At 39.7% G+C, this 20,865-nt stretch overlaps 1 protein-coding gene across 3 annotated transcripts in view; it reads right to left on the bottom strand.

Moving 5' to 3' along the window:
- Nucleotides 1-20,865, bottom strand: part of OSBPL1A (oxysterol binding protein like 1A) — a 77,206-nt gene that overhangs the window by 21,784 nt on the left and 34,557 nt on the right. For all 3 annotated transcript variants that reach the window (XM_066182408.1, XM_066182413.1, XM_066182419.1), the window contains 2 exons: nt 7,733-7,895; nt 663-819 (listed from right to left, as the gene is read on the bottom strand). In XM_066182408.1, the coding sequence (XP_066038505.1) occupies nt 663-819; nt 7,733-7,895 (320 nt within the window). The remainder of the gene's footprint in view (nt 1-662; nt 820-7,732; nt 7,896-20,865) is intronic.

Raw genomic sequence — 20,865 nt, 5'->3', positions numbered from 1 at the left:
ATCATCCTGTACATCCAAAACACTTCCAGAACAGTCTTTTCGAAACATGCTGAAGTCTGGCTTTATCTGTAGCACAAATGTTATATTGCCCTTTCACTGAAACTAGAGAATAGTGGTGTCTGTTACATCTCATTAACTCCAGACCTATTGTCCTCCTTTATCGGCAAGGAAACAAACAAAAATGGATCATTTGACAACACAAAATAAGCACATAAAACATGGATGAGACTTTTAGAATAGGACTCCCTTTGTTCACATTTGAGTTTCTGATGCCAGGCTAGCAATATTTTTCATTCATTCCTGATACCAAAAGAAGGATCAAATAACTCGAAATTAAAGAGGCAATAGGAGGTATAGGTCATTAAAGATAAATGAAGAAATTAAAATCCACATAGATTTCAATAAGAGTTAATAAAAAACAAGTGTGTCCATTTTTAAACAGCACATTATATTTCGTTTTTAGTTATTTAGATTGCATCATCAAGATGCAAAGGAGCACACCAGCCTTGGAAAAACAGTCTTTATAAAACCATAGCACAACCGATAACTTGTCAATCATCCCTAGCAAAGTTTTAAAAGTTTTCTGTTAGCTTTTCAGAAATTCCTATTGCCTCTTACGATTAATGCACATTATAAAATTTTAAGAACGGACAACATCCTACCTGTGTTTTTTGATTCCGTTTGACAGCGACTCCCCACTGCCACACACCTTTTCTTCAGACACACTTGAAGTTATTGCATCTTTTGAATCCATGCTGTCCTCTAATGAGTAGGCTGCTGTTGTTTCAAACCCACTTAATGATTTTTCAGATTCCGAATCTGCAAAAGAGCAAGTGCATGTTAATGAATCTACCACCTGTGCCGGACTTCAGTCACTAACAGATCTCCCTGCCTTGTACAAAACTGAAACCTAAGTAGCCTACTGTGTCCTGATGACAGCATCCATTTGGTAAGTAACTAGTACTGCCAGAGACTGCTGCAGCCCAGCATCTAGATTTAAAGAAATTGCACAATAAGCAAGACCACAATGCATTAAAAATCCTCTATCAAATTGAGCCAAAATTTGGAGTATTTATTAAACTGAAGCTACTAGACCTTGCTTAGGACAAATGCCAGTGCCACATAGATGCCAGTACCCTACCAAACAAACAGGTACCTTGAATAATGACTCCTTCTTCAGTTAGGTTCTAAGTTCTTAAAAATCTCAGTGCTGCTCACTAGCCTTCACCTCCCAACTCACTGAACAAGTATCAAAGAACAGGAGGATGTATCCTATAGATAACACAAACTACGTAGGTCCCAGCAAAGTCTAAGTGATAAGCTCACCAATCAACAATGTAAACTTCGTACTGTGGAAGGCAGGTTAATAGTACAATCCACATCACATCTGAAACTAATCCCAACATCAACAACACCTTCTTTCCAACCAGTGTTTTGGTCATATAGTCCTTGTCCAGCTCTTTGAGAAGAGACAGTCTTGCCCCACATCAGAAGGTACAAATTTCCTGGCAAAGGCTGTATTTTTGTATCAGGTTTTCTTTCAAACCTGACAAGATTGTCAAAGGATTATCCAATTGCAAGTTCCAGGAAGTGAGTGAACAACTCAAGACATCAACTTCTATCTAACTGGTAAAATTCTCTAGCAGAAACCAGGTACCACACTGAATGATAAATAGCATAATGCAAGCCTCACTGCTTCTGAAAAATGCAGACCCAATCTACAGCAGACACTATTCCTGCCGTGTACTGCTTCCAGCATATGCTGTGACTCTTGGCTGCAAAACCCCAGAGAAATAATTTCAAAATTAGCCATTCTCTCACACACTCATTCTAATTCAAATCCAGTAATCAAAATCTGCTGAAGTAGCAGCCGGTCCAAAAGAACATCTCACTCACAGCTGTCTAGTGCCAGGTGCTTTCTTGTTTTGTATTTAAAAAGCTATGCCAGTAACTTCTCCAGAACATGTAAATTGTAACACTGCTTTGCTGAAGGGTATACATATATGTATATATATGTATATATATGTATATGTGTGTGTATATATATATATATATATATATATATATATATATATGTATATATAAATAGATAGATGAATAGATATAGTGATAGGAGGACTTCCTACCATCCAGATTACATAAGGATCAGGAAAAGGACAGAAACCTGATAAATGGATGGGCTGTGTCACAATGTCTCCATCCTTTCTAGAGAGAGATCTAGAAGCATAAGGAGATCTTTCCTCTCATTTAAAACATCCATGCCTATCCTCATCAAGACAGCACTGAAATTAAGCCAGTTGCTAGGGAATGAAAAGAACTGCCAGCTGGTGCTGAGGATATGTTAAAGAAGTGGACTGGCACTCCAGAGAATCTTCTCACAATTTTCCCCAAATTTGTCAGTCTAGTTCTGTGCCAAGTTATGATATAACATATCAAAGCATTAGTTTGGTGGGTACTATATTTAACAAGTAGGGTAAGGAAAAGCATTTTTACTTGGGACAAGTGTGTTACATAAAATACAGATTTGTCCAGAGCTCCTAAACCCACCTAGCCAGGAAAACACGGTTTTCCTGAATATCCAAACACTGCAGAGGAAGAGACACTCCGGGAGTGTAACACAACTTGGGCCTCAGCTTCCTGACTACACAACAAGCTATAAATCCCCTCGAGGTGTGTATTCCACCTCTCTTCTGAAAGAGCTGCCCAACTGGGCCAACAGTTACCATGACAAGAAAAGAATGAAGCCAACACAGTAGCATAAAGGAAAGACTGGCTCCTGTAGGGTCCTTTCTTCTCTTGTACCATCCAGGACTGTCTCGCTTTCAGACAAGAGTCATAGCGTGCAAATTCCTTCAATCTGAGTTTCTGCAACAGACCCAGGACTCCAGAGGAGAAAGGCAAGGGCAGATAAGCTTCACCAGAACTGCCTGTCACTCTTGGATATGCCTCTTGGTATAACAAAGATTTTAAAATATGTCACGTGTTCAGTTCTCCCCATGCTAGCCTTATAGTGCCAAGAGATGATCCTGCTGGACTGAGCATTGTACCTGCAAACCTCTCCAGAGCTGAGACACTGGCCAGACAGCCTTCCCCAGGGCACCTGCCTTACCTCATGCAAGAAGGCCACGCTGTACATGAAGAAACAGTAGGAGAATAAAACACAACTGTTGTAAGACATTGCTCCCTAGATAAACCTCACCCACTTTCCTGAGAAACAGAGAAAGTACATCTACAACAGCTCTTGCCATCAAAGATCTCAGTCTCCAATCCCTTAACCTCAGCTACCTCTTTTAACCCAATGAACTTTGCAAGCCTTGAGAGTTTGTTAGGGTGTTAGAGTGAACAAGCTTAGTATTGTATTAGGAGCACAAATCAATAGGCAACTCAAACTGAGCTTTTCTCTGTGCACTTGCAGCGAACTCTTTTCTGAATTAAGATTTGCATACTCCCCCGTCACTGCAAAAAAAGATTTATATTCACAAGTTTCTACAGAGCAGCTGTCAAACAGATGACTAGGAGAAAATGAGGTGGTTTTTTTTTTTTTTTTAATTGAACTTAAGGAGTTGTGGGCTGAGGAGGAGGGAGAAGGAATAAGATTCCCTGTTCAGAAGCCAAAATTTTAAAGTGATCTCTGCGACAAGACCAGGCTGACTAGGAAGCTCTCCAGCTCATGAAACCTGAAAGAGTCACAGTACAAACACCAGCTACATTTTGCAAGAGTGGCAGAGCACGGGGAAACAGCAGAAGCAATGACAGAAACTTAACGCAAGGGACCTCATTTCCTATTGCTACAACTGGTAAGTCTTCAGATGCAGATAGAAACTTTGGCCAATGATTTTGATTAATAAATAAACCTGAGAAATATAATGTTTAACCATTGGCACTGTTGAGTTTCAATACTGACCAGGTGTTTCCCATCTCTTTGAGATGCCTGAATTCATTCTTTTAACTCTATTCAAGGCAAGAAGCGACAGGTAGCAGTGTTCTCACAGAGGCTGTGAAGTATTTTTGGTTCATGTTCAAAAAAAGCCACTTGACAACTACTCTGAACATGGAAGGAAGGGCAAGAGGTTTCTATGCTTTTTGCACCATTTTTACTTTTAAGTGATCTGATTACTGGAGACAAACAAGGAAACAAGCAAAAGAAAAGGATGTAGTCTGCTACTTCTTGTACCATTTAGGAGAGTTATTTATAAACCCAGCACCAGTAGTGGTAGATACCAGCAGAAGCTGTACTATGACAGGTTAGCTTCAGTGTACTTAAATATTCCTGTAGTTAAATAACTGCTTTTATTGCAAGATTGCATCTACGCAAAGCTGTCAATAACCTTCTCAACACACACACAAAATCTGTTTGCTGAAAAACCCCCAGCTCTCAGATAAAAACTGTTTAACAAAGGCAGATATAAACTCTTCCCAAACTGGGTGCACAATTTGCATATGAGAAGGAAATCTTATCTGAAAGGCAAAAATCAAGTACCTCTACCCTTTAATTCATGATCTGCTTAAGTCATTTTTCAGTACTGTGGATATTCTCTGCATTCCTATTCCATTTCTGTGTGCTCCTCAGGTCTATATTAATCAAAGCTAACAACTTCTCCAGCTCTCTAGGAGATGGCATTGATCTTTTTGAATTTTGCCACTTGTTCAGTGCTCCTTCCCTTCCCCAGAGCCCTCTCGTTCCACCCCACCCTGCTTTAAACATAGAAGAGTTTGACACATGTTAAGCATTCAATCCTGAAAGTGAGAGCTGCAGCACTCTGTGCGGTATCAAGTTTAATTACACATTTCCACCACTCCCATGATGAGCGGATCAGCGCACTGTGAAGCGCTGTCAACTGACCTATGGCTATCAGAGTTCAGATTAATAACACCCTTAACTTTGCTCTTCTCAACACTGGATACCATGCTTTGGTAAAACAACTTCCATTTTCTGTAGGTTCTTCCTTTCATTTCTCTCTCATTGCAGGGATTTAGGAATTACTGCGACAGTCAAAAAGTACTGACAACAGCATATCATAAAGATAAAAAGAAAGGAGACTTCAGAAAATAAACTCCAATTTCATTAAGTAATCTTACCACAATGCAAACATTTTCCTCACTCCAGTTTTGGAAAAGGAAGAGGATATTTCTGTAACTCTGGCCACAATTTCTACAAACAGAACCACACACCACAGACTTCAACAGTGAACAATTCAGCCTATGCCAACACTAGCAGGTAGCATGGCTCAGGCTTGAGCAGATTTGCAAGAGGAACAGATGGTGCTGAAGACTTGACAATCAAACCAGATACGTTTCTGGTGCTGTTCTCTTCAGATCTGCTCTTACTCTGCTGCCATGGACTGAGTGTCCAATAGGAACTGGACTGTATCTTCTGATTCAGCTTCATTCAGGAGCAATCTGATTGTTCTACAATGTGAACCAGAGCATGGCAAATGGGGACAAGTAGTTGCTGCAGTGAATACATCCTTTTTGATACACCTGTTCCTCAAAAACCTGCTTGAAAATTGCTCTGAATTGTCTCATTAGTGATACTTCTGTTGAGGGTAAACAAAAAAACGTCTTTTATACAGACAAAATTCTTTTAAGAAAACCAAAAAAACCCAAAACAAAACAAAAAGCAGCAGTGGCATCTTCTCTCAACCTGTCAAGTCAAAACTAACAATTCTTCAGCACAAAGTGCAAGCCTACTTATGCAACACTCTCACTTCTAAACTCACTCCTACAGCAGGGATTTAAAAATTCATAGAACTGCAAGCAGCAAAAGATGGCATCCTGATAGAAAAAATACTCTTAGTAGTGGCATTTTCCCACTGACAGACATTATAACTTGTTATATCACCCTGTTAAAATACATTGATGTTTGCTTAATCTCCTATACAACCTAGAAAGGTAATTAATGGATTTGTCCAATATCAATATAATTTAACATTATCAGTTTGCAAATCAGGTTAAGCAAAAGCTTTGCAGACAGCTGTAGCAATTTAGATTTCCAGAAACAAAAAAAACCCTCTCCTCAAACAATACCAACAAAAACCTAATTCCTTTTATGCTTAAAATGAAAGCAGTAACGTGTATTCAGCAGACAGGAAAATACATCATATTTCCCTTTTCCTAGCCACCTCCCCATCCCTGCCCCTTTCAGAGACAGAAAGGACCTTAATCTCTGAAAAGCACTAAATGTGAATAACTAGAGAAGAGAATCTAACATCAGTCTGATTAAACTGATGGACAGCCAAGAAAGTAAGTCTGTCCCAGAAAATTACTTAAAACAAAACTAAGATGAATTATATTGAGAAACTTCTCCCAAAGAAGAAAGAAATCACATTTGGGATTTTTTTAAAGTATGTTTGTATACATATGCACTCAGCAAGTTTCACAATTTCACAAATTCACTTGATATGATTTGTATGTAGCTTACAAGTACAAAACTACCACCTCTGACAACAGGAGAGGTAGCTTTGGACACTTTCATAGAACAGTATTTAGAGATCAGGACAGTTATGTATGGACTAGCTCTTTAAAGCTTAATATTCTCTCATATGCACAAAGCAAGCCCTGCTGGAGAGACTACATTCCAGCAGCATCAGATAAAGAACTATTCTCTGCTTAGCTGACAATTAAAAGAGCCTAAGGCCTTTCAGCAGAATTCTTCCTTTGGTTCCAGAGGAAGAACCTGTTTTAGCGTTCCTCAGTCTCTTCTACTTGAAGGCTTGATAAATTTGCTGCTGTGCCAAACAGCAAAGTCTGCTTCACAAAGTTGATTCGCTGTGCTCCTGTGCATAGACTTGCTTTGCCTGGTTTTCCATGGCTTAAGTTTCTCACTGCAGAACACCTATCAAGGAGTCTGGGAACACTGCTTTTCTCATCTGTCAGAAGCATCAGACAGTTCAGTTCACAGAAAAAGTAACCCCATACTTGCTAGTGAAGTTTGCCATCACAACCCAATTGTCTGCTATGGCTAGATTATGTTCACCCTCAAGCTTTGCCAGATCCCTCATAGCTGTAGACAGGTGTGTGCTGCCAGATCACCCAGTTTGAGCTGCTACTGAGCTGCACTATGTACAGCCTCCCTATACAAATGCATGTTGTAATCATTCCAGGCAGTTTAGAATCTTCCAAAATCACTATTGGTATGTTCTGCATATGAAAATATGAAAGACACTAAACTGAAGAACAGATAGGGAAAGAAAAGACGTTTAATAAATGCATGCAGGATTTTAATTCATCCTTTTCTTTCACGTTTAACACTTCAGGTACACAAAACTGAAATAGTACAAGCCTTTCTTAACATCATTATCCCTCAAAACTAGGGATTTTTATAGTCTGATTTTAACAACAGACCAAAGAAAAAAGCACACACCACCACGGACAAAGCAAGTCAGAAGACTACAAAATACAGTTACCTCTCCCAAAATAGGAGCCTTATGTTTTGCTATTTAAAACAAGAGTGCAGACTCCCAAGCAGAGACTTTTAATTTCTGTCCTGTGGTTTTCTAATCTTCGGTCATGCTAAGGTGAAGTAATACAATCCTGCAGGTGAGCTCTGGCAAATTTTTAGAGCCCTGCTCATAAACCACATCAAGCATACTCCTAAAATTAGGTCCATGTTAGAAAGGCAGAGATTTCACTTGAAGTGAGACTGCTCCCACCTTCTTCCCCCACCCCACCCGCCCCCAAGGCATTCACTACAGACATTCTCCATGCTCACATTCTGGACATCACCACTTACCTGAAACAGCATCATAGAACTGCTCTTCACTGAGGATGCTGAGAGGAGGAGATCCCTTAACCAGAGATTGCTCTAGTTCATGGTGTTCGGTAGCGAGTGTCTCTAATGCTTCTGACAAGATCTTGTTTTTCTCCTGCTCATGCTCCAGTTTCAAATTCCTCACCTATAAGTAGATACATGTATGAATAAAATCTCATCTCTCTGAAGAATGCGTAGCTGGAAGCTATTCAGAAAATGGACTCTAATGAATAAAAAACTAGCAAACAGCTGGAACTGAAACCACATGGATTAATGAGAATATTACAGTGCTTGTGTGATGACAATCAGGTTGTTAGTCAGCATTTTTAGTAGCTGAAAAATCTGACACATAAGATCTGACAGTATCAATCACAGTTCTGTAAGTGAATTCAAGCCAGATAACTATACTTTAAAACTGAGGGGAAATATTTATGCTTCTACTTGGATGACCTTAACTACGGAGTCAGTGATCGGTTTCTACATGCACCAAGCTCCTTCTACTAGTCTGCTCCAATTTAGGCCAAGCAGCATCATTTAAATTGAATTACAGAGCAAATGTGAATGCCAGCTACAAATAACTGCAACTGAACTATGAGCTGAAAACATTTAACCCTGAAGATTACAGAAGGAGGTTAAAAAAGAGATTCCTCTGGTAACTGCCTTAATGTTGATATAAACAGCCCTCCCTCCGAACTCCCCGAACTGAGGAGCCAGAAGTTAACAAAAAGAGAAGCCTAGCCACCAGATAGTGGACCTTTTTCAAACCCCACACATGCAATGGGCTCCAGAGCAGATGACGTTATCCATGTTTAGGGTTCAGTACTAGTAATGGGAAAGCAACATGTCCTTCCTATTTCCTCTTTTTGTTGTTTTTTTTTTTTTTGCTGGTGCTTCCCTGCATCCTCTGTCTGCCAGCAGAGGGGAGAGGGCTGTAACTGAAGGCTCAGAAATGGCCACTTCTCCCAGCCCAGCAACGCTTCAGTGTGCTACCTCTCCTTCAGTCCCTAAACCATCGAGTTTCTCCCTTTCAGTCAACCCTTTCTCCCTTCCAGTCCCCTTTTAAAAGCATCCCCAACCCCTGCCCTGTCCTCTAGTTTACTAGAGTTTACTCTCAAAGGTCAGTTTACAACACTAAGTCCCCCTCCACTAAGAACATGCAAGGACATGACAATTAATCTCTTGGAACAGTTACAGGGACGACTTACACATATACCAACATTACCTTTTTGAATCTAAATTAAGAACTGTTCGTATGTCCTCTCTGGTTACAGTTTACATTAAAGCTTTACTTTGGAGGCTTCAGCCCCCTCATTTATAACCACTTCTCCAATAGTGGATTCTGAGCTGGGCACAAAAGAGGCTAGTGAGGAGATACTAAAAGAGATTTGCCACTTCCAGAAAAGAACTTCTATGCTGGTGGAAACATATCCTCTAGAGAAAAATTTAGAGAAGAAATTTTCACCCCCTCAGTTGTGCCAAATACTAAATCAGCTGTTTTGGCTGCCAGGCTCTGAGTGTAAGGGGGGAATCCAATTAAATGATAATTAAAAGAGTATAAAATTGGGTTGCTAATTAAAAGCAGAAAAACCAATAAGTCACTTACTGTCTAATAGTTTTACTCTGAACAAAACGAAAAAAGTCTGGACTAGTTACTGTCACTTTCATTTAAAGTTGACTCTGACAGTACCAATGAAGCCAATTATTGCAATGTTTCATACAAATCAGACATGCCACTGCAAAAGATCTGTTATTAGGCAGTTTCTGCTAAATACATTTGGTATGCTGTCAAATAGTTACAGAACCACCCGCCTAGAGAAACAGCATCGGTATTTTACTCTCCTGATACAGGGAGGATAGAGGGCTGAAAATAAAACGGTACTTTTCATTAAACAGCAAAGTAAAACCAGCTATGAAAATGCCATTTGCAATAATACTGTTTTTGCAGGACTGAATTAGACACCATTATGCTCTAATGCTTTGGTTTGGTAAGTGATTTGAGCTATTTAAATCTTTATCTAAAACTTACAGCAAACTGAAGGAAAATCAAAACAATCTAAAAACCTTTTTAGCATCCTTTAGTCACAGTTGTGTGACCAAAGCAACAACACATACAGGCCTAAACCATGCCTGCTCCAAAGAAGTATTTTCTTGACTTTAAGGTTCCTCTGTCCTATCATAAAGTAGTGCTATTCAGAATTGCGAAAGGTATACTACAAATAAATTCCCTTTTTGTAAAATCAATTTCCAGCTTTACAGTAAGGTTCACTTTTCTGCGTACTCCCAGACCTCCTGGTTGTCAGACACTTACTAGTACAGCAATTATACATCAGTATGTAACAAATTAATACACCAGTAGATAACAAAAACCCAAAGCTTTTCATCTGTTCCATAAGCAACACAATGCTAGCTAGAAGCTAAGGAATAAAGAAAACCCACTTAAGTTTGTTGCTTGCAACTGTTGGGATGTTCATTCCTAACTGAATAAACTGGTTTTAAAGCAACCTTAATCAATCTTTGGGGGATTGAGATGAAAATTTGTAATATAACATTTTTGTCAACAGTATGGATCTTATGGGATGGACACACATGTTGAGACAGAGTCCAGAGATTGCCCTACCAATCACTACAGCCTGGCACCTCTACACTGGTCATTCCTTGAGGGCTGTTATCAGGAAACACTGCAACACCACCACATCCTTAAGCACCAAAACAGTTTCACAGTATCAACATGAGAACGAAAAAGGATTTTAACAATGGTTATAGTAGCCTTATTTGATTGATTTTTGCCTGTAGAGAAGCAATACTGGGAGAGATAAAGCTGGCACAACCGTGACATACTCAACAATACAGGAGAAAAAAAAACTTGCTTGAAATAAGTAGGTGGTTTTTTTTGGGTTTTTTTTTGGGTTTTTTTTGGTTTGTTTTTTTTTTTTTTTACAAAGCAGCTTTAAGAGATACCTCCATTTTGCCAATAATAAAAGTCAAGGTGATGAGGTACACCTCCTAAAACCTACCTGCAGTAAATTGAATGTAAAGGGAGAAAGTTTTGTTTTCTCAGAATCACCCACTCTCTTCCCACTTTAACATGAAACACTGCAGGCAGATCGGTGCTGCTTTCAGAGTGTAAGTTTATTGAACAATGCAACTGACCATCTGAGTGATAGGTTTTCCCAAAATGTAAGCAGCAGATTGCCATTATGCATAATTTTGCCATGCTCTATTTCTCATTCTCAAGACGTGGTCAATGAACAGGATTCTGAGGTGAATTAGTCCATCTACCTTGCTACTCCACCACCATTTTTGGAGATGGCGTTTCAAAAGTTTTTTCTTTCCCACTGTGTCTTTCTTCAGTGTTCCAACAAAAAAACATCTGCAAGATTACAGAAGGAACTTCCAGACTAGTTTTAAAATTTGTTATTAACACAAAAAGTGTAGGATTCATGTAATAAGCAGGAAGAAAAGCATAAAACAACAAAGTTGAGAAGCATTTCAGTCTATTAAACCGGATGCAGAGAGACCACTATTTTTCAGTGAACTATCACCTGATTTTGTGAAGTTGCATCAGCTGAATACTAAATCATTTTATGAACTGACATAAATATTTATGTAACGTAGTAAATATCACACCAAAATTATGCAGATATCTATGTACACACAATTCTGGAAATCCAGCCTGAGCACGAGGAATTATTGGAAGAATCATTTTATTGACAACCAGAGAAAGGCACAAGTTTGTAATACAGCCGTGGTTTCTGTAGCTTTCATGGTACAGCCTGAGCTGAGGAAGAGACACATGCCAAATTGTACTGGGTTCAGCTCCTCACCTTCCAACTACGGAACGGCTGCCACCTATTCAATCCCAGTCACTGGTGCCCACAAGGCCAGTGCTTCCTCTGAGCTTTATGCAGAAAGTGGCACCAAGTGCTCAAGTGAACCCAGCATGAGGCCAGCTGAGTTCCCAATGCCCAGCTGGCCAGGCCTTATCCTTGTCAGGAGCTGTTTTGCACAAGAGCAAATAGCTATCAATAAAGCTGGGCTTGCGCTGACACTGTTAGACAGTGACACTTTAGATCAGTCTTGCTTCCATCTCTGAAGAGAATGGTATTACAGTCAAACTTCAGATTTACTATTTCTGATGGAAACTATCTACCCTTGTCTCACAGAAGTAAACAGTCACTCCATCATTATCCTCACAGCTATAGACACAGCTATAACCTCAGACTGAAGTCTTGGTGGTTCTCCGTCAGTGTATCTAGGTCAGTGCAACCATCCACTTTTAAAAACGTACTTCTCCAGCTGAAGATGTTTGATATCCACGGTCTGGTAACTAGTTTCACTTTTGGTTTAATTGAATGGAAATCTGCTTCCAACAGCTTCCTATAACATTTCTGTAAATGCTACTGTAACATTTGGTGCTGTGAACACCACATTGTGAGTTTAAATAGTAGAAGTGAGTTATTTTGGCAATCAGACTTCTCTTTCTTTTGTTAAAGGAAAGTAACAAACTATTTGCAGATACTCCTATTGCCTTTCCATGTTATGTGAAATCCTGCTAAGCACAAGAGCATGGTTTAAAAGCGAACTTCTTCATTGTGTACTACTAGCAGAAACTTCACATGTCTATTCCAAAATATCAAAAAGATCATCTGGGTGTAACAAACACCAGTCCCACTCCATTCCGTACCCTCAGTTTTCCTTAGGTAGGTGGGAAATCAGTAAAAAGCACCAAACCACTCCTTTTTCTCTTTTTTATCCCCTTTTTTTCTTATTTAAAGGCTGAAGTCTTGAACTGTATCAGCACAGCCTGTAACCAAGGCCTCTCTGTCCATCCTGAAGACATCTCAATACAATACCCAAAATACTTGCTTTGTTTGGTGCTGGATGCTTTTAATTTAAATTAATGCACAACAACAGTGGCACTTCTGTAGGGTAGGAAAGGATCACACCACTCTATGCCTAGCTAATAGAAGACCATCTCAGCAACATGCTGCTGCAGCTGCAAATGAACACTAAACCCAAAATACAGCAAGCAGGGCACAGAACTAATACAGACACTTCAATAACATGCAGTACTACATGCTTTCAACGTTAAAACAGTAAATAAAAAGACAGCATACCTTAGATCCTACTTCTCCTGGACGGAGAGAAAAAGGACAGACTTCACAACACCGCTGTGTGATTTAGTTATATTTTATTTTCAAGCACTCAACTTCAGCGTAAGGAATGACTGCCCAGAACAAGCAGACTTCAGAGGTGTGCTGAAAGGAAGTACCTCCTCTTTCACAGAGAAACCACAAGGGGATCTGAAGGGAGACTGCTGGAATGTCAGAACACTGCGTACCAACCCTGCTCTGCAGTAAGCTGAGCACAGGAGAGCTGCCTGTGACACCGCCTCACCAACATCTCTGACGACTCAGAAGGGAGGGTTTGGTTTTCAAAATGAATGGCTTTGTCCAAATGCCACAGAAATTCCACCTTCCCAAAAATGTAATTTCTTATGGGACATTTGCCACAAGGCACAGAAATGAGGTGCAACTTTTCAGTAGGAAGGTAGGGGCTAGTCTAACACCTGGCTGGAAATTAACACATAACCAAGGAATTAGAAAAACACTGCAATAGTAGAACTGGCATGTCATGTGAACATCTCCTGATGCTTTCTGTAATAAAGTAAAGCAAATCAAACCTGCCATTCGTTTGCCATTTCACTATTTTTTTGCTATTTTTGCAATATAGTTTGCTATTCATATGAAGCTGATAGTTTCCATGGTCAGCTACTCTAACAGGACACACTATCCTGAAAGACAGAACTTACAAAGCACTGCATTGTAACACATCACACTGCAGAAAACCCATCACGGAAAGCACTGAGAATCTAAAGTGAGAACTCTGTCTCTTCTTCTGTGATTTTCATACTAAATGAAAACCCCTACAAAAAAATCTGAGGCAAAGAGTGGAAACCACAACCTCGAGGCAGAGTTTGATACATATACAGTGTGTCTATTCTAACAAGCTCATACAGTTGCAATTTTGCTGTTAGTACAATACAGTCCCTATTGCTAGTGCCTTCTTGCATAAGCCAGTTCTTTGTGATGTCCAGTTTGAACTAGCGCTGAGTAAATCGGTTAATATAGAATGAGAACTAAAAAGTTTTATAAAGAGCCAGGCCTGCCTCTGTGTCTTGAACAAAGGAAGAAATGTAAAGACTGAATATTTTCCTTGAGGTGCATCTGTTCAGAAACTGAACAGTTCTAGATATATTGCCAGCTAACTTCAAAGCATGCTACTGCAGCACTAGTTCTACAGGATAGACTTCTATGAAAAGTGCTGTTAAGACTTTCTGCAACCTGGAATAGTACCAAATTGCTGCTTAAGCTGCTACTGAAGTGGAAACTGAAACCAGTTACTCTCAAAGAGAGCTCACTCCGAAAGTTCTCATAGTTTTAACCATACTTGAACTTCAATGCAGGATGCTTCCCAGAAAGAAAACAAATTTTAGAAAACTATTGATTTTTACCTCTACTCATGGGACTTAACTCCCACTAAGCACACATTAGTGTATGATATGAGTATGTATAATCCTGCTTTTCTCTTAACCTTCCACCCCCAAAAAGCAGGAACAGTTCTAGTTTCAGAATGTTTCTTTACAAGTATGCCTCAGGTATTTGAGGTGCTAGATAAAGGAATGACTGATTTACGAATACTCCTATGGCACATCAAAAAACTGCAAGTGTGACAGCTCATATTAAAGCAACAACAGCGTTCCCAAACAGATGCAATCACTTTCATGAACACATCCCCAGAGTCCTAAAGCATGTAAATATTTTACACAAAATTTTCGGAGTTCTGATCTGTTTACACACAGGCCCTTCTACAAAGAACCTCTTGCTGACTCACTACTCCCCAGCACCATCAAGCACTAGTGACAAATGTCTGCTATGTAAACATATGTTAAAGTCTTACATCCTAACTCTTCATTTGCTGGAATAAACTAGCTCCGGTAAACTTCATCACAGTCTTGGCTCATCCCAGGGAACAGAAGACTGATCCAAAATAGGTCATGCTTTACTTCAGCCATTGCTTCTTGCTCAGGTCTTCCCTCTCTCTGTGCCATAAGACTGTCAGTCACCTGGCTTCAGAGATCTATCAGATCTAAACCCAGCACAGTTAGAAAGTGAAAGTGACTTGAACTACTGCTATTGCAACTACTGAAAAGCAGAACAAGATGTGATCACTTAATTGAGAAGGTAAGCTGAGCTCACTGGTGATAGGCAAAGGGTTATTTACTGTATCACAAGACAGCATCAGTCTTCATCTCCAAAGTCCAGCCAGCTGACTCTACAGCATCAGAGCACCACATCTTACTGAGATCATCATATTCAAAAGAGAAAACACACTTGCAGGGCAAAAATAACAGCTGGCTTGCTTTCAGACTCATATACAGAGAACGCCACCAGCACAGTTTCTTTTTGTACAGAGGCTGAAAGACCCACATACACACAATCAAACCCCGTACATACCAACTTAAAGTCCTGATAATCTCTTCTCTTACACCCCAACCCAAAGTCTACGGAAGAAAGCAAAGACTTCGTAGAACAAGTCATACGACTGCCTCAGTCATTCCTCAGATGAACACAAGAGCTCATTGTTAGTCAACTACGAACATTCACATCAAAGTTCAAAAGGACAAGTTTAGCAGGGCTGATTTGGAACGGCTACATTTCATTCTTCAGAGCACAAAGTTGTAGTATTTCCCTATATTTGATTTATTAATACAATTAAATTCTGCTAATGAAGGAAAAGCTCAGGTATGATCATAAAGCAGAAAAATACAGTGGAAGCAAGAGCCAAGCTATCATCCACACAGAAGGAACTCTTACTTTGGCAGGATCACATCACCTCAGGCAGACATTTAGGCTGTAAGAGAACTGTTATTCAAGAGAAAATCTGGAGATGCTGAGAGCACCCAGCACTTTTCTCCCAGTGTACATATCTAATATAAAAACTCATCATTCAAGAGTGCCGGGAATAACAGTTTCCTAACTAGCCACATGCTAGGGACAAGGACTGCTTGCCTCCCACCTTTCCCTCCTAAGACACTAACACTTCCTCCACAACACGGACCTTGCTGCCTTCCTTCCCCTCTCCTGTTTCCACATTTGGCTATGTCAGAGTCTGTTTATTCAGAGGCTGCTGAAGCACTGCAATTTTAACCAGTGGAGAATGTCGCAGTTCCCAGCCAGGAACCTATCTACGAGCACATGAGCAAACTGCAAAGACTAACTGTTGATTGCAGATTAGGTTTTGGTTTTGGCCAAAAACCTTGGATTTAAGCTTTTCTATCAGAGAAACTGCTTTCTTCAAAGTGTTTCTGCACAGTCAAGACTTAAAAAAAATTCTTTCTGGATTGTTTGTAAAGAGAGACTCAATGGCAATTCTGTCTTCCTCTCCAATGTATTTGTTTTTCACGTTTTACTTAAACAATTCAACTGTAATCTGATAAATGTCACAAGGCCTACTTAGGTTTGAGAGCTGCAGAAATTGCCAGTCTCCACAGCCCATTCTGTCCCTGCTTGTGTTCCAGTACTATAATAATGATTAGCCAAATATCAGGACTTCAAAGAAAAAAGCCTTCTGATTTTGCCATTTTCTGTGAAGTATTGTTTCTGTTCTGAGTAATGCTGAAAATAAATATGGCTGCTATTCACTCTTGCCAACACTAAGGCCAAAACAAGCTGGGACTCAATGACAGCTGCAGTGATGCACATGTTTGGGAAGCACGTTTTGAGTTGCAGAGCTATAAGATTTCCAGAGAAAATCCACACCCCAAGGGTATTTCACTGTCCCAGCAAGATTAGGCATTTATGTTCTCAGAGGCATATGTCACAAGTAACTTTCCTCAAACTAAAGGCCTCATTGAAGCTGATCTATTACACTGATTCCAGCAGAACCAGAACAGCATGCTGCTGCATGATTTCAGACCCAGTAGGGACAACATTTTGTCTTCTCCCTTTGAGGGACTGGACATCTTTGAAGTTTGCTAGTCCCATGGAGAGATCAGATTTTAAGATGTTAGAGTTCTTAAGAATGCATACAGGAAACATTTTCTTTTTATTCTTAAGGACTGTTTTGAAAATAGATCTTAAGGGCAGTTTTGATCTAACTACTTCCCTTAAGTATTCTTCCGTATACACCACTGATTACTTTGATCAACCCCTTTGTAATCTCTCCCCAACACTTCTTCCCAACTGGATTATGGCAAATGCATGTAATGTTTTCTCTTTTGAAGCAAATGTCATGTTTTTGCCATGTTTTTGTTGGCTCTTACTGGCTTACTAGTGCTGCTGGACTCAGTTGTTGACTCAGAGTGAAAACAGCTTCCTATTAAAAAAATGTAACACTTCTGAAGCTGGCTGTCTGTTCTACAAGCTCTGCATTGGGAATCTTGTTAATTATTCATTATTCATGCAGTCTGATAGTTTTTTTTAAAAAAAAAGAAATTCCAAAACAAACATGCATGCTTGTACAGTTGTTTTGCATTTCTGAAGAACTCCGATGTCTCACTTGCTAGTTTTTATTTAATTTTGGACACTAACCAAATTGATATGAAAAATGTTACATAGGCCAGAAATCAACAGTGAGTTTTACAATGCAATGCTGGAGTTCTGATCTCCAAATAAAATCCACCCTGGAAAGCCTTCTTTGCTGTTTCTGCTACAGCCCATGTTCGTCCCATGTTTCCAATATTGAAGAATCAGACTTCAAAGACTGATACAGATGCAAAAATCCCACTTCTACTTCAGATTTTAGAAGGACTTGAAGCATTAAGAAGATTGCCCCTTCTTAGGGATGATTTTCCTCTGAGACACTGTTTTTGTCCTTACTCCTAGGCAGGCAACAGCCAGCAGACTTCAGCCAGGCCCTGGATAGGTTGATAAGACATATCCTGAAATTAGAGTATGTCACACAGACATTTGTCCAGCAGTTACAGCAGACAGACAAATATCTCTGGAGTACGGAAATTCAGTGCAGAACTAGATTATCCCAGTGTTCTCTTTTAGTAAAGCAGATCTTTTCTCCTTATGAATGATCTCAAATACTTTTGCCCTTACGTGATAGGGCCTTTCTATTGTTGTTGTATTTGTTTGAGTTTTTAAAAATCTTTTTCAAGAACATTGCAGCAAATCTATTTACTCTCAAGTCTTCTATTTACTACTGCCCTATATGCAATCCAGTAGCATCTACAGTACAGAAGAAGAAGAGATACCAGATTAAACTTCTAAGATCTTTTACAAACTTCTCCAACAAAACTCACTGGCTGCTAGAAGAGAACTTGCAGATTTGATGAAAGTTCTACATTCTCCCCACCCCAAGCTGAAACAGAATCTGACAGTCTAGAATGACACATCATTTTTTAGATTTAATAAATGCATGTGTGAACAAAGACAATAGTAAAAAGCAGTGACCATATATCATCAGCTGATCTTTGACACATGGCTCCTTGAAATTTTCTAACATTACTATACTGGCCCACCCCTTAAGTATTTGTATGTCTAAGCATTGTTCAAACTAGAGAAGAGAGGGCTCAAGGCAAATCTCATCTATATAAATACTTGAAGGGAGGATGCAAAGACAGCTGGAGCCTGGCTCTTCTCAGTAGTGCCCAGTGGCAGGACAGGAAGGAATGGGCACAAGCTGAAAGGCAGGAAATCCCCTCTGATTATCAAGAAACATTTTTTCACTGTGGTGGTGACAGAGCACTGACACAGGCAGCCCACAGAGGTTATAGAGGTTATATCCTTGCAGATATTCAAAAGCCATCAAAACATGGTCCTGAGCAACCAGCTCCAGGTGGCCTTGACTGAGCAGGGGGTGATGACCAGGGGACCTCCAAAGGTGCCTTCCAACCTCAACCATTTCCATTTTGTTCTTCTGTGAAATTAGGGTTTAGGCATTAGCCCAAAATGACCCTTCAGAGGTGGAGGAGATACAGGTCAGACAAAACCAGATTTCTGCTATCCACAGGCACAGATGCCTGCTGTCTAAGGTTTCCAGCTGTCTGAAAGACTCAGCAAGCTCATTTTAACCTCAATTTGACTTGTCTGACCTTGCAGCAAGGTGTTTCACTGGAAAAACACACAATCCAATTTGGATGCATAGCACAGGATACATCCACAATTAATAATCTTGGTATTTCCAGAAAGATATGAACTACCGACATACATGGATTACCACATTACCTAGAGGAGATATACTATCATCTTGACAACTCAAGATTAAAAAAGCCTTGTTTATGGGTGTTCCCTTAGTTTATGTCTATCAGGTCAAACCCACCAAGCTCCCGCAGATGCTTTTCTGCTACTGTAGCCCTGCTCAAGGCCTGGAGGTTGATACTCTGACCAATTACACTGAATAGTTCCAGACAAGATGAGAGCAGTTTTGTTCTCTCTACCCTTTCTCCCACCATAGTTCTTGACTCAAAAATAGGGGTGTGCAATAGTGATACTGTTATGTTTCAAGATTAACAAGAAGCTGTATCTCTATTTAAAGGTCAAACATATTTGAACAAGATTTTGTTGTGGAAGCAGTGTAGCTTTGCCAACACAAAACTCCCTGAAGCAGATGAAAAAGTTTGCAATCTACTTCTATGTTAAAAAGTACCCCTACATTATGAAGGTACACTGCAGACCCCCTTCAAATAGGCATGCTCTAAAGCCATTCTCAAAGTCTCCTAGCATACCCACGGATCCAAGAGTTATTGCATTGATATCCACATTTTAACATTAATAAAGTAGCCCTGACAAGCACGAGAGGAGGGAAAACATTCCTATTCAAAAACACCGAGTCCACATTTACCTTACAAATGGCTTAAAATGAAGCTATGCAACCAAAGTAAGCACATCACAGATGTCACTCCCAAAGACAAGATATTTAGATGAGGGCTATGCTTAGAAATCCATGCATCCTCTTTATACTGGACTCATCAGGATGTTCACAACAAATGGATACACTCTGTAAGAGGGGCTCTACCTTACCATTTCTTTGCAGCAACATTAAGTTCACTTTAAATGGAGCATAATTCGTTCTGTGTGTGCTAATCAGTCAACCTTGATAGCCTAGGCTTGTATTTCCCATTTGCACGTAACACTGAAAGCATTTATTATTTAAGTGTATTATTGCTGCATTTCAAGGAGAGTGACATTAAGAACAACACAAGCAATACAGAGAAAGAGTTTACTAACATTCCTTTATGAACAGGCATGGCCTGTACCTTCAAGGAAAACTACAAGACCAGTGATTTACTCTCAGGGTGTAAATACTGAACACAGCCCATTTACCAATTCTAGTGATATCGTCAGTGACTCAGCAGCTAGCATTGTACTAAGGAATTTCATCACTGGGCAGCAGAGCAAGCAGAGATAACACACTTCTGAATACTAATATTAAAACAAGTTAAGCTTTTAAAATCACTGGCCTTCTAGGGGGGTGGGGAGAGGGAGGCCAACAAGTACACCTTTGGTCAAAAGATTAAAAAAAACAGACAAGAGGTCAAATTCCACAATTGCTTATCTTGATTATAAAAATGGTATCAGCTCTAATAAGTCAGAATAAAAAATAAAGTGCAAAAAGCACTTCTGGTTGAAATACCACGACTTTGACCTGGTGAAATTTAGGTTAAAAGCAAAAAGCACAATGGACAACACATCCTTCCATAAGCACTAATACTGTCTAAATGGAAATCATCCATTCTCTCCTTCATAGCTAGAAGACCCCTGTATTTCATGGAACTAGAAGAGACTAAAATAAGCCAACTAAAAAAAAACAGAACAGGAGAAAAGTAAGTTTAGATTCAGTCAATCTCTTTTATTCAAGGAAAGACTACACATGGACAGCCTACTAGCCCATAAGGCAAGAGATATGGTATCACTGATGTTTAAGGAAGCAAATAAAACCAAAATATACTAAAATCCCACCACATGACAAGTTTAAGATGACTGAACAACTGTTCAGTGACATGAAGCTTTAAGTTACTTACACTGCCCAGAAACACTGCCTTTAGAGCAGCTTCACACAAAACACATGCATAATAAAGAGCTAAATATTCTGTCCCCCCAGAA

Source organism: Chamaea fasciata, unplaced genomic scaffold (assembly GCF_029207755.1).
Source record: "Chamaea fasciata isolate MVZ Bird 193981 ecotype frontalis unplaced genomic scaffold, bChaFas1.0.hap1 SCAF_1, whole genome shotgun sequence".
Lineage (NCBI taxonomy): Eukaryota > Metazoa > Chordata > Aves > Passeriformes > Sylviidae > Chamaea > Chamaea fasciata.
Note: the sequence above shows the minus strand (reverse complement) of the source record. Positions and strands in the feature narration are given on the sequence as shown.